This window comes from Balaenoptera ricei, chromosome 21, assembly GCF_028023285.1.
Source record: "Balaenoptera ricei isolate mBalRic1 chromosome 21, mBalRic1.hap2, whole genome shotgun sequence".
NCBI lineage: Eukaryota > Metazoa > Chordata > Mammalia > Artiodactyla > Balaenopteridae > Balaenoptera > Balaenoptera ricei.
Genome location: NC_082659.1, coordinates 18,318,938 through 18,331,703, shown reverse-complemented (window position 1 = coordinate 18,331,703; position 12,766 = coordinate 18,318,938). Strand labels below are relative to the sequence as shown.

Here is a 12,766-nt window from a genome sequence, read left to right as displayed (position 1 = left end):
AGTTCAATCTTCAGTAATTTGACAAATTGGCTACTTCACACATTAGCTTTTAATGAATTAATTTTTGATGCTTTGGATTATTTCCATTGGAGATCGGGGGGAGGACTGGGAAGAGGTATGTGTCTGGGATTCATCTGTACATGATTGGTAATTAGTGCAAGGTGTATGGATGAGATTGCCTAGGGAGGTGGCATAGTAGGAGAATAAAGGTGACAGTAGTGATACAAAAGGCTAGAGTTTAAGTAGGGCTCTTTTTCTGGAAAATTTGAAGTCTGTGGTAAGAATTGTATCTCTATGCTTTTTTGGTTCCCGTTCCCTCCCCCCCTCCCTCCCCCTTCCTTCAAGAAATATTTATTGAGTACTTACCATGTGCCAGATAACCATATTCTGCCTTGGAATTGGTTGTTTCTGTATTTTTTGTCCTCCTATAATATTGTACGTTTCCTGAGTATAGGGACTTTGTACATAGAAAAGACCCTTATACATAAGTAGGTATATACGTGTTCCATACATTTTTGTTTAATTGTTTTTGTACAGTGTGGATTTTTATATTTATTTTTAGTATAGATTTGATAAAACTATTAATATATCTCTTACAATATCAAATGGTACTTTTGCATCAAATTCTGTAACTGTTGTCAAACATATTTGAGAAGTTATCCTTTAAGTAATGCTTACTGATTTAAAATTTCATAGTTTGAAATTTTTTAATTCATTATTTTCTTTATTTTTATCTTCATAATGTATTCACTGGAAGCCTACTGTTGGATTTTTGCTTTTTGGAAATAATTTTAGCTGTGATTCTTTTGATAGATATTCCAAAACTATCACTTGCAGGGAAAAAACTAGTTTCCAGTATAAACACAGGATATTTAACAACCACAAATTAATATCAGTTAATTTCTAACCAACACTTTTAAGACATGATTAAGAATGGTAACTAAAGATCAAGATATTTGTAAAAACTTTTTTAAAACTGTAGGGTTTTAAAAAGAAATATTTACCTCAAAAAAGAAAATATGCTTCATAGACTGAATATTAAATCATGTACATATCAAAATAGCATATTGAAATTTGACTTGTGTTTAGACCTTGGCATTCATTTATGAGCTTTGAGAACCTGAGTAAGTTATTTAATGTTTTGTTTCTTCATTTATAAAAGTAAAAATAACAGCCTTATGAGGTTTTTTAAGGATTGAATGAGATCAGTTATGTTTAGTGTAATATCTGACATGCAATAAGCACTCAATAAACATTGCTAGCTGTCATTGTCATCATCATCATTATCACCTGAATTCATAACCATTATTTAAAAAAATCTTTAATATAATTTTATGGCAACATCAACAGGAAAATGGTATGCTATGTAAACATTTGCTTAATAATTATAGTTCAAATAAATGTCAATTGAGATACACATCTGATTGTTGATTGTAACTTTGTGTTTGAAATCAAGAAAATTTCTTGTTTTACCCACTTAAATAGAACCTAAGAGGTAAACTGTTCATCTAGAACTGAAATAAGTAATTATTTTCATATAGCTTCAAGTATTATTTAATTTTAATTTAATTTTAAGTTAAAAAATTCAGACGTACATAAAAATATTAAAAATATAATGAAAACATCAACCTATAGCTTAAGAAATAAAATATATCCAAAAGAATGAAGTCCCTCTTCACCTTATATTTATATATGCAGTAACTTCATGTGAAATAAGGAATTTAGAAAATCAGAAAATCCTTTGAAGAACAATCTTAATGGCTCTTTAGTTTTATTTTAAAAAAAAGCCAATAATACTGAACATGGTGACATATCCGGCAGAATGAATATGTCTTTTGTGAATAATTTACCCTGGAAATCTCATAAACCCTACAAAACTCAAGAGTGTCTAACTTCCTCTTTTGATAAATAGCTTCTGAGCATTGCATAAGAGTATGTGCATGTACTTTTGTACCATTTATTTTTCTTCTTTTCTTACTGCTATATTTCAAAAGCAACAGAATAATAAGTATTATTTACATTGTTGTGTTCATTATGTAAAGGAGGATGTCTATGAAATGAATGTGTAAAGTATTATAATTAAGGTTAAATGCTGAATTCTACCGTATAGACCTATGATTTTAATCTTGATTTTAAACTTGATTACATGTTTGCATATAAACTGTCTTGGGTAAAGAAAGGATGTTGTTGCTACATAGAGAAGAAAACTATCTTCATAAAAATCAGTTTGCCAAATTTTAGAAGATAGTTTTTCCCTTTTGATCTTAAAATGACTTATTACATCGCTTAAAAAAGAGAAAGTTAAGCAAAACATGCCTATTTTATAATCTTGAATTTGATATATTGTTTACGTTAACTATGGTTAACTATACAGAAGTGGCCACATTGCCATGTAGAAAAATTATTGGTTGTCATTATTGTAATGTAGCTGAAATAGTTGATATTTACTAGTTCCTAATGCAGCTGTATTATAGGATTTAATCACGTACAAACCTGGAGATAATTCTTGGACAAGCATTAGATATTCACAGTGTTCAAATCTGAGCAAGGAAACAGCAATATTGACTATGTATTTATTTTAATATTATAAGATTTATAGTGTTTGAGATCTTCAGGGATGTGAGGAGAAATCAGAAAAAGAAAGTGATCTCAGGTATTTTATTCAACTATGACATTCCTAGGGGAGAAGAATGGAAAACAGGCCAAGAGTCTCTCTATCACCTTACCTGTTCTCTCCTTGATCTTTTTTTTTCTTTGCCCCTACCCTTCCCCTTCACTCTAGAGAGACCTGACCTTTGAAGTATAATCAGAGATACTAACACAGCAGAGATCATGGGTAACACCTTAAAATTATAATTTCTCTATGTTAATATTTTATATTCTAACATCAGTGTTTAATGAATATCATTGTTTGTGTTTTAAGCCCATAGGATGTTTAACATGGAGTAAGTTAACTTACTTTATAAATCCAGAAATCCCCAAAGTAAGATAATGATTATGGAAAATGTGTTTTCTATTCCACTGATATTATTTAAGTAGTTTATAGTACATGAAACAAATACATAATGCATAACATACATAGGTCTAAATCTTGAGATTAAAAAAACCTTTGCCTTTTAGATATAAAAGTCAGTGTTATGCATTATGATTGTAGATGGTTACTGAATTTTGATATACATTACATGAAGTATTATCTAATTTTTTATGTTTATTATAGTTGCTAAAACATGGAAGTCACTTTCCAAGCAGGTAGGTTAAAGCTCTTGGTATATGTATGCATGCACACTATTTTATTTTATTTATTTATTTTTAAAATATTTATTTATTTATTTGGCCGCACCGGGTCTTAGTTGTGGCATGTGGGATCAAGTTCCCTGACCAGGGATCAAACCCGGGGCCCCTGCATTGGGAGCATGGAGTCTTAGCCACTGGACCACCAGGAAAGTCCCGCACGCTATTTTTATATATATATATTTATGTGATGTATATGTATATAAATGTGATATGTACATATATAAAAGATATATAAAGCTAAACTCAAAGGAGATTATTGGCAAATTTTGCTAAATTAAATATTAAAAATTTTGGCACACCAGAAGACAGTGTCAACAATGTTAAAAGATGTATGACAGATGAGAGAATATGCTTACAACATATTGGGTTGGCTAAAAAGTTCGTTCGGGTTTTCTTAAGATATGAAAAACCAGAACGAACTTTTTGGCCAACCCATTATTAACAGAAAAGGCTAAGTGTCTTGTAGTCATATAGAACTCCTGTAAATCAATATAAAAAAGATAATAAGAAAATAATGGGCAGACATCGCCAGAAGGGCCAATAAATATATGTAAAGGAGCTCAACCTCACTAGTAATCAGGGATATGCAAATTAAACCAATGATCTGATGCTAGTTCACACCCATCAGATTGTCAGGTTCTAGAAATCTAACAAAACGAGTAATTAGCAAGGACAAGGAGAGGAGGAATCCGGTGGGAATGTAAATTGGTATATGCTCTTTTGAGAGAAATTTGGCCCTATCTAATGCCTATCAAAAATTCTACTTCTAGGTATGTTTACAAGAGAAACACTTGTATGCTTATACCAGGAGTCCTAAAAAAATTAGAAACAATATAAATGTCAATCAGTAGAGGAATTAATAAAAGAATGTGAAATAGGCATATGAAGGACAATACAGTAATATAGAGCTAAGATGAATAAATACACAAGAGATGTGTGTAGCAACATGAATAGACCTAAAAAACATGAGTTTGAGTAAAACAGCAAATTGCAAAATAATATAAACTGGTCTTTCTTAACGTGCAAAGACCTTTTTGGGGGTCCATGGAGTCAAGACTATTTTCATAATAATACTGAGAAGATACTTGTTCTGTTACTCTCATTCTCTCACAAGTGTACAGTGGAGTTTTCCAGAGGCTGCATGATGAGTGATGACATCATCACTCTGAGAACTAGTAGAATATGTGCTTGTGTGTTTTTGTGTTCTAAAAATGTATCATTTCTATTTCCACATGCATTAAATATTGATAGATATAACCTACATAAGCAATATCTCTTTCAGGTAAACAATTTTTAAGAGTATAGTTACATTTCAGAACTGCTGATATAGACAACTGCTGTGTAGCCATTAAAATGAAAATGAAAAATATTTGGCAGGAAAATATGCTCATGACATATTAATGCAAAGAGTAAGTTACAAAGCAGTATGCAGAAAATGATTTAATATTTGCAACAAGAATGACAAAAATACTGTATAAATATGCCTAGATAGAGAATTAGATTAAAAGGAGATTAAATAAAATTTTTAATTGTGGTCCATCCCTGGATTACAATCTGGTTTTATTTTCTGCACTTACTAATTTTCCTATAACATATGTATTACGTATATAATTATAAAAATTGTACTCAGGAAAATTGTATAAAGCCTTTAAAAGGCATCTATAATTCTGGGTAAATGAATTCAATCCAGCAAATATTTATTTAGTCCCTACTTGCAATACTGCAATACAGTTCTGACACTGATCACCCAGAGTTAGCATCAGACCCCACAGATTTAAGGACCCATTTCCCAAAAAGGTGGCCCTCATTTCAGATGCCAGCTGCGAATCAAGGGATCCCGGACCACCCACACTGGTGACCAACTGGTTACAAATTCAGAGAGTTCCCGCAACTCCCCTCAAGTTTGATAATTTGTTAGACTGACTCATAGAACTCAGGAACGTTCTACACGTAGAATTATAGTTTATAATTATCATTATAAGGGAACAAATCAAGGCCAGCCAAATGGAGAGACACATACAGCAAGGTATAGGAGGGTTCCAAACGCAGCTTCTGTGCCCTCTCCCTGAGGGATCAGGGTATGTCACCCTCCTGGCACACCCATGTGTTCACCAACCTGAAAGCTCCACTGAGTTTGGTGTCCAGAGTTTTTATTGGGGGTTTCATTGCATAGGTGTGATTGATTGAATCATTGGCCACATGGTTGAATTCAATCTCCAGTCCCTTTCCTCTCCCCTCCCCAGGGGTCAGGCTAGCTCAAAGCCCCAACCCTTGAATCACGGGGTTGTTTTTGAAGGTCAGCCCCCCATCCTGAGTCATCTCCTCAGCATAAACTTTGGTGTGATGCGAGGATATAGTCTTCTTCCCAGGAACCAGGGACAAAGGCCAATCAAATTCTTTATCATACAACACTACTACCTATAAGAGACAAAGGTAGGCACTGGGAGTGGAAATACAGTTTTTAATAAAACTTAAAAGTCCCTAGCCTCCACTGCAGTGAACTCTACTCAGTACTCTGTTATAACCTATATGGGAAAAGAATCTGAAAAAGAATGGATATATGTATATATATGTATAACTGACTCACTTTGCTGTACACCTGCAACTAATGTAATATTGTAAATCAACTATATGTCAATATAAAATAAAAATCAAATTAAGAAAAAAAAGTCCCTGAAGTTGACACAAAACAAGATAAGTGTGTCAACTAGATGATCTAGACCAGACAAGGAACTAAATTATTACAAAAATAAACTGCTTAGACTCAGCAAGCATCTGGACAGTCATTTACTAGTTGTGTAATCCCGGGTGAGTTACTTATCTTCTTTAAGACACGTAAACGTAAAATATACATAATGAGGATTATTTTTTAGAATTAAATGAGATATGTATTAGCCCATTGCCAAGCATATAGGGGACACTCAGTAAAAGGTAGCTATGATTTTTTTGGTCTTAAATTTTAGCTGAGTTTAAGTAGAAGAAATGAGTTGAATACATGGGAACAGTTAAAATGGAGATGGTAATATTTATATAATAGAGACAGTATAAATGAAAGTAAATAAAATGTACTCAAAATATTAATATTTTTTAATCTCGTGCTCTAACAAAAATGTTTATGAGTTTACTATTGTTGAAACATTAAATATCCTAGCTTCTCGTTATTAGTCATGTGAATTGCTACCCTAGTCAGACACTACTGAGCACCTGGCGGCATCTGTTACCTGCAGTGCGGAAATAACACTATGAAGGAAATGAGAGCAAGGATTCACAGACAGGCTTCAGGGTGTCTATAAATCCCCTACAAATACCTCTCCTGCCTTTGGCATCCCAGAGATTCCTTATTTGCCTGCTAACCCAGCTCTATAATGAAAAAGATGGTTTATAAATGTCACAGAGCTTTTTTAGGTACAACTACATCAGGAAGGATTTGTCTAAAGTGCTTCTCAAACTTGAATGTGCATAAAAATCACCTGGAGATCCTGTTAAAAATTGATTCTGGTTCAGGAGGCCAGGGATGGGATCTGAGATTCTGCATTTCTAACAAGCTCCCCAGTGATCATGCCTGGGCCATTGGGGAACCACATTTTGAGCAGCAAGAGTCTGATCTGGAAAAGAAGTCATTTCTATTGTTTTTTCAGTATGTTACTTAGCAGAGTAATTTTTCTTTTTTTTTTTTTAAATAAATTTATTTATTTATTTATTTTTGGCTGCATTGGGTCTTCATTGCTGCACGTGGGCTTTCTCTATTTGCGGCTAGCCGGGGCTACTCTTCGTTGCAGTGCGCAGGCTTCTCATTGTCGTGGCTTCTCTTGTTGCGGAGCACGGGCTCTAGGCGTGCCGCTTCAGTAGTTGTGGCATGTGGGCTCAGTAGTTGTGGCACCGGGGCTCAGTAGTTGTGGCTTGCAGGCTCTAGAGCTCAGGCTCAGTAGCTGTGGCACACAGGCTTAGTTACTCCGCAGCATGTGGGATCTTCCCAGACCAGGGCTCGAACCTGTGTCCCTTGCATTGGCAGGTGGATTCTTAACCACTGCGCCACCATGGAAGCCCCAGACTAATTTTTTAATTTCAAATTATTTCAAGTTATCTCACCAAATCCTTTAATAATTTTTTCACAGTTAACCTAATTATAATTTTCACTTATTTTTAACACAGTATGTGTAATAAATACAAAATCGTTCTAGTATCTGGGCAATGAATCAAATGTTTAAATTTTCCAAAATCGTCCCCCCTCAGCTTGATTAAAAAAAAAAAAAAGAAAAGCTGGCTAACCAGCAATTGAAGTGTGTATTCTTTACTGAATATTTAAGTTAAAATTAGAAAAAAAAAATTGCAGCAGTGGACACAGTAACTCAATACCCTGTCATCCCGCTTCATCTGATGTCATCATTCTTTGAATCACTATTAAAATACTCTTCATTCTTCCCCAGCATAATCTGTTGCCCAGTTACTTCATCTACCACAAAATCCCCTAAATCCAAGAGGGCTACAGAAAACAGTATGTGAAGCTCAGTGATCGTATGTGACCTGTATTAGGAAGTCCACCTTTTCCTGTGGCTTCCACAGAACCATCCTTTTCTAACTGGCTCCAGAACTTAAATTCACTGTTTTATCTTAATTAGATTATCATATATATATGTATTTCTCCAATTATTAAGTTTATCTGAAATTTTTGGTAGCTTTAATTGAATTTAATGTAGCATCTTTATCACTTATTTTTACATTTGGACTGTGGGCAAATATTGGGTTTTATGGTTGAATGAACCACAGATAAAATAGTATAAATACAGTCATGTCTCACGTCTTCTAAGCAGAGAATTTGTTTTGTTTTGTTTTGTTTTGTTTTAAATTTTATAGCTACTTTATTTATTTATTTATTATTTATTTTTGGCTGTGTTGGGTCTTCGGTTCGTGCGAGGGCTTTCTCTAGTTGCGGCAAGCGGGGGCCACTCTTCATCGCGGTGCGGGGACCGCTCTTCATCGCGGTGCGCGGGCCTCTCACTATCGCGGCCCCTCCCGTTGCGGGGCACAGGCTCCGGACGCGCAGGCTCAGTAGTTGTGGCTCACGGGCCCAGCTGCTCCGTGGCACGTGGGATCCTCCCAGACCAGGGCTCGAACCCGTGTCCCCTGCATTAACAGGCAGATTCTCAACCACTGCGCCACCAGGGAAGCCCCTAAGCAGAGAATTTTTTTGCAGAGGCATTTAAATATTTTTGGTCTATTTTATAAGTAAGTGGTTTACCAGTTAATCAGCATTATGATACCTTATGTCATAGGAATTAAATCAAATGCTATCAGAAACACCACCAGTTTGGAAAGGATCATCAAAGCTATTTCGAAATCTTAAAGAAAGAGGTAAGTTAACTTTAGTATTTATGTATTTTAATATTGATACTATATTATTTATACTATTTATACATATTTTCCTCATGCTTAAATAATTTTACAATTACATATGTGTCTATGTACATGGAAAAAAAACTGAAAAGAATAACACCAAAATATTAATAATTATTGTTTCTCGGCAGTGGGATTAAGGGTGGTTTTTATGTTACTTTTTATATACACTATTCATATCTTCCACACTTTTTACAACAAAGTGAACTTTTATAGTTAAAAAAAAACCTTTTTAACCATATTGAGAAGTATATGTTATATTTACCCACAGAAAGCATTTTTCAAAAATACTGATTTCCAAATGTCTATTTTTCTTCTTTCCTTTTACTTCCAGGGAATTGCAGATTTTCTTAAATTTAATCAATATGAAAAGCTTATTGGATATATCTTTTGGTTGCACAATTTGAACATGTTTCTTTTAAAAACAACACTCACTGCAAAATCCACCTATTTCAACTTACCGTATTACCCATACCTATATATACGTTAACTCATTAATTCATACATGTCCTCGCAATCAAATTATATAGCTTTTATTGCAATTTTCTTTTGCATTGTACTTTTTATAAATGTTTATAGCAGAAACTAATTAATAAACTCTCTTTAATCTTAAAAAGGAATGTTTCTTAGAAATATATATTTTCATATTCAAATATAAGAGTATACAAGATAACAATATAAAGCAATTATCTAAACTTACCTTTTTTTCATTAATTTCAACCAATATTGGTTTGAAAATAATATATTTACTCTAATGTGAAGATAAATACTTTAAAGGATTAGTTGTAATCCATATATTTTTGCCTAAGTAGAATTAGAAATTCAGATTGCTTCTACCTGGTTCTTATGGACTCTGGAAGGAGGAGACACCTTGTCTTTAACTGTAGGCTTTTCATAACTAGGGTTTTTAAATCTTTGTGAAATCTGAGCCATGGTGTCTTTAAAGTTCTTAGAAATTTTTTTCTGGAAGTTGTCTTAAAGATTGCCACGCAAATCTTCGGGTGGAATGATAGGATCAGGAAAATTCAAAGCTCGGAATGAAGAGGTAAATTGGTGAATGTAAAAAATATTTCTTTAATACCTCTCATGGGAAAATGCAATTGGATCAAATATAATCCAAGAAAGATAAATGCATGGAAGAAGGAAATTCTTTTTAGTTAGGGGGAGGGTTAAATCTGGAAGCCATAGGTTTAGGCAGGTCCTAATCCTACTTAAATTGTATGCATATTTGCATATTTTTTTCGGGGGGAGATGATCTATTCAGTGCTACCCAATAGAACTATGCAGTGATGGGAATGTCCGTATGGTAGCCACGAGACAAATGTGGCTGTTAATTACCTGAAATGGGGCTACTGTCTGAGGAACTGAATTTTTAATTTCATCTACTTTTAATTATTTTAAATTTAAATAGCCCCATGTGGCCAATGGCTACACTGTAGAACAGTGCAGATCTATGTCATAGTGATGGGATTATCAAGGTAATCCGTGTACCCAAGAAGTTTTAGAACCATACGGTTAGGTAAAGTAGAGAGTTACAGAGAATCTTGCTTTTTTATAAAGAGATTAGGTGGAAGAGGAATTGTAAAGCTAAGTTTTTAGAACTATTGAAAACTAATTTACAAATGAATTTTGTCTGCTTAAAATATAACCCAGCAAGAAAATGTTAGGCAGTTTTACAAACATTTAATTGGTATACAGCATTTATGAAAACATGAATTACATAGACTTAGTTATAATAGCTAACTGTAATATATCATGATATAGGAGCTAAACAGTGTAATGCTTTTAAGGAACTTCCCTTAGAATTTTTTAAAATTGAATTTTCAAGAGAAACCTAGTTAGCATCTTAGCCTCTTTTTCTAAGGATGGAAACATTACTATATGCTTAGCATTTATTATTATTTTATTTTTGACCCTGGGTGGCCTTAAAATAAATTGCAAGGTTAATCTAATGGTTTTCCATTTTTGTAATTAAAAACATTATGAATCTACAGTTCACGTTTAGTAATATTTTCCCTTCTCCCTGACTTTTTTTTTTTTTTACATCTTTACTGGAGTATAATTGCTTTACAATGTTGTGTTAGTTTCTGCTGTATAACAAAGTGAATCAGCTATACGTATACATATATCCCCATATCCCCTCCCTCTTGCGTCTCCCTCCCACCCTCCCTATCCCAGCCCTCTAGGTGGTCACAAAGCACCGAGCTGATCTCCCTGTGCTATGTGGCTGCTTCCCACTAGCTATCTATTTTACATTTGGTAGTGTATATATGTCCCTGACCATTTTTATTAAATTATATCATGAGTTTCTCACTTTGTTTTTCTTCCCTGTGGATTATACCACCTCAAAAACCACTTAGTACTTCAGACAAGTGCCTACCATGATAATCATCATCAGGACTCTCACTGTTTTGTGATCCTTCAGTGAGGGGAATCGTGAGTTGATTATCAAGTAAAAGACGTAGAGCATATATTAAACTTCTTTATACTAACCAGCACCTCTTGTGCATTCCACCAAGTCAGAACAACAGTCAGTGAGATGGGGTTGTGGAGAAACAGAGCCCATTTCCAGAGCTTTTTTTTTTTTTGAGGGATCCCTATGGAATCTAGGTATTGTATCTTTATATACATTGACCATTCCAGAATCTTTCTCCCATAACATTCATGGCAATCAACCAGAACTATGTCTATAGGTCACAATATTCTAGTATAAACAGAAGACGGGAATGCTTTCAGGGCCTCCTAGCTCGGTCCCTTCACATCTTCTGACAAACTGCCTGACAGTGACTCCTCTTCCTTTGTTCTGTAACAAAGAGGGTAGCCTCAAAGAACATCAGGTAAAGTGGAGTTTTAAAGTTCACGATCTGATTATTTTAAGGATTGTTATACCCTTTTACCAAACATGAGGGCTGTCTGGTATCTGGATAAGTGTTATTGGCTTATTTCTGATTTTCATTTTCTCGGGATACACTTGGAAAAACAATTAAGCGATTAATTCTAGTTTTGGGTGTTATAATCCAAAAGCAAGAATTTGAGTAACAGAATGTATGTTTTTATGTAGTCCAAACAAACTCCTTTTAAAGTTTATGAGATTACAGAGAACTCAGGATGCAATATACAGAAAGTGTAAGCTTTCTAGAAGAATTGAAACTTCTTAGATTACATTTAATAGAAGCATGAAGCTTATCAAGAATAATGAATGATAACTTGAAAGCAGAAAAGTAATAACTATAGAGTTGTGTTTTTTGAATGCAATAAGAAGTCAAATCTCTAAGCAAGAACATCTAAATGTTTTATTCAAGGGTTACTAAGAAGTAATTAAGCACTTTACAGTGTTAACCATTTCCAACGTTTTTATTTTATGTTAGATTCATACCTTGAAAGCTAGCAACACATTTAAAATTTACAGCTATATGTAACATTATTGATAATTTTGCTTTTGTGCCAATATATCTGGAAGCATTAATGTGATTTTTATATGGGTTTCTACAGAGGCATGTGAAACAATGTAAAATTTATTTATTGTTTCTTTCACTCTGATTTTGTAGTAATAGTTTAGTCTCATTTAAAACAATATTTAGCATCTTCTTTAAAACTCTAAGTTCTTTATAAATATTACTGCTATTATAAGAATAATATTTTACTTGATAAATATGAAGAGAAAGTAATATTTTATATATAGCATAACTAATACTATTTTTCTTCTAGGTGTGATTTCTTACACAGAATATCTTTTTCTTTTATGTATTTTAACAAGTAAGTATACTCATTAAACCTATTTCTGGATACAGTTTTCTTTCTCAAGCATAATCTTGGGAAATAAATCTTTTTTTTAAAATGTATTTGTTTATTTTTTGCTGCATTGGGTCTTCGTTGCTGCACGTGGGCTTTCTCTAGTTGTGGCGAGCGGGGGCTACTCTTTGTTGCAGTGCACGGGCTTCTCATTGCGGTGGCTTCTCTCGTTGCGGAGCACGGGCTCTAGGCACATGGGCTTCAGTAGTTGTGGCTCACGAGCTCTAGAGCACAGGCTGAGTAGTTGTGGTGCACGGGCTTAGTTGCTCCACGGCATGTGGGATCA

General features: G+C 33.9%; 1 protein-coding gene across 5 annotated transcripts in view; it reads left to right on the top strand.

Annotated features, from left to right (window-relative positions):
• MICU3 (mitochondrial calcium uptake family member 3) overlaps positions 1 to 12,766 on the top strand; it is a 117,147-nt gene that overhangs the window by 44,511 nt on the left and 59,870 nt on the right. For all 5 annotated transcript variants that reach the window (XR_009499862.1, XR_009499861.1, XM_059909265.1 and 2 more), the window contains exons 3-5: positions 3,218 to 3,249; positions 8,568 to 8,646; positions 12,397 to 12,444. Coding sequence is in view for 3 of the 5 variants with exons in the window: in XM_059909265.1 (XP_059765248.1) it covers positions 3,218 to 3,249; positions 8,568 to 8,646; positions 12,397 to 12,444 (159 nt within the window). In the remaining 2 variants the exon portion in view is untranslated. The remainder of the gene's footprint in view (positions 1 to 3,217; positions 3,250 to 8,567; positions 8,647 to 12,396; positions 12,445 to 12,766) is intronic.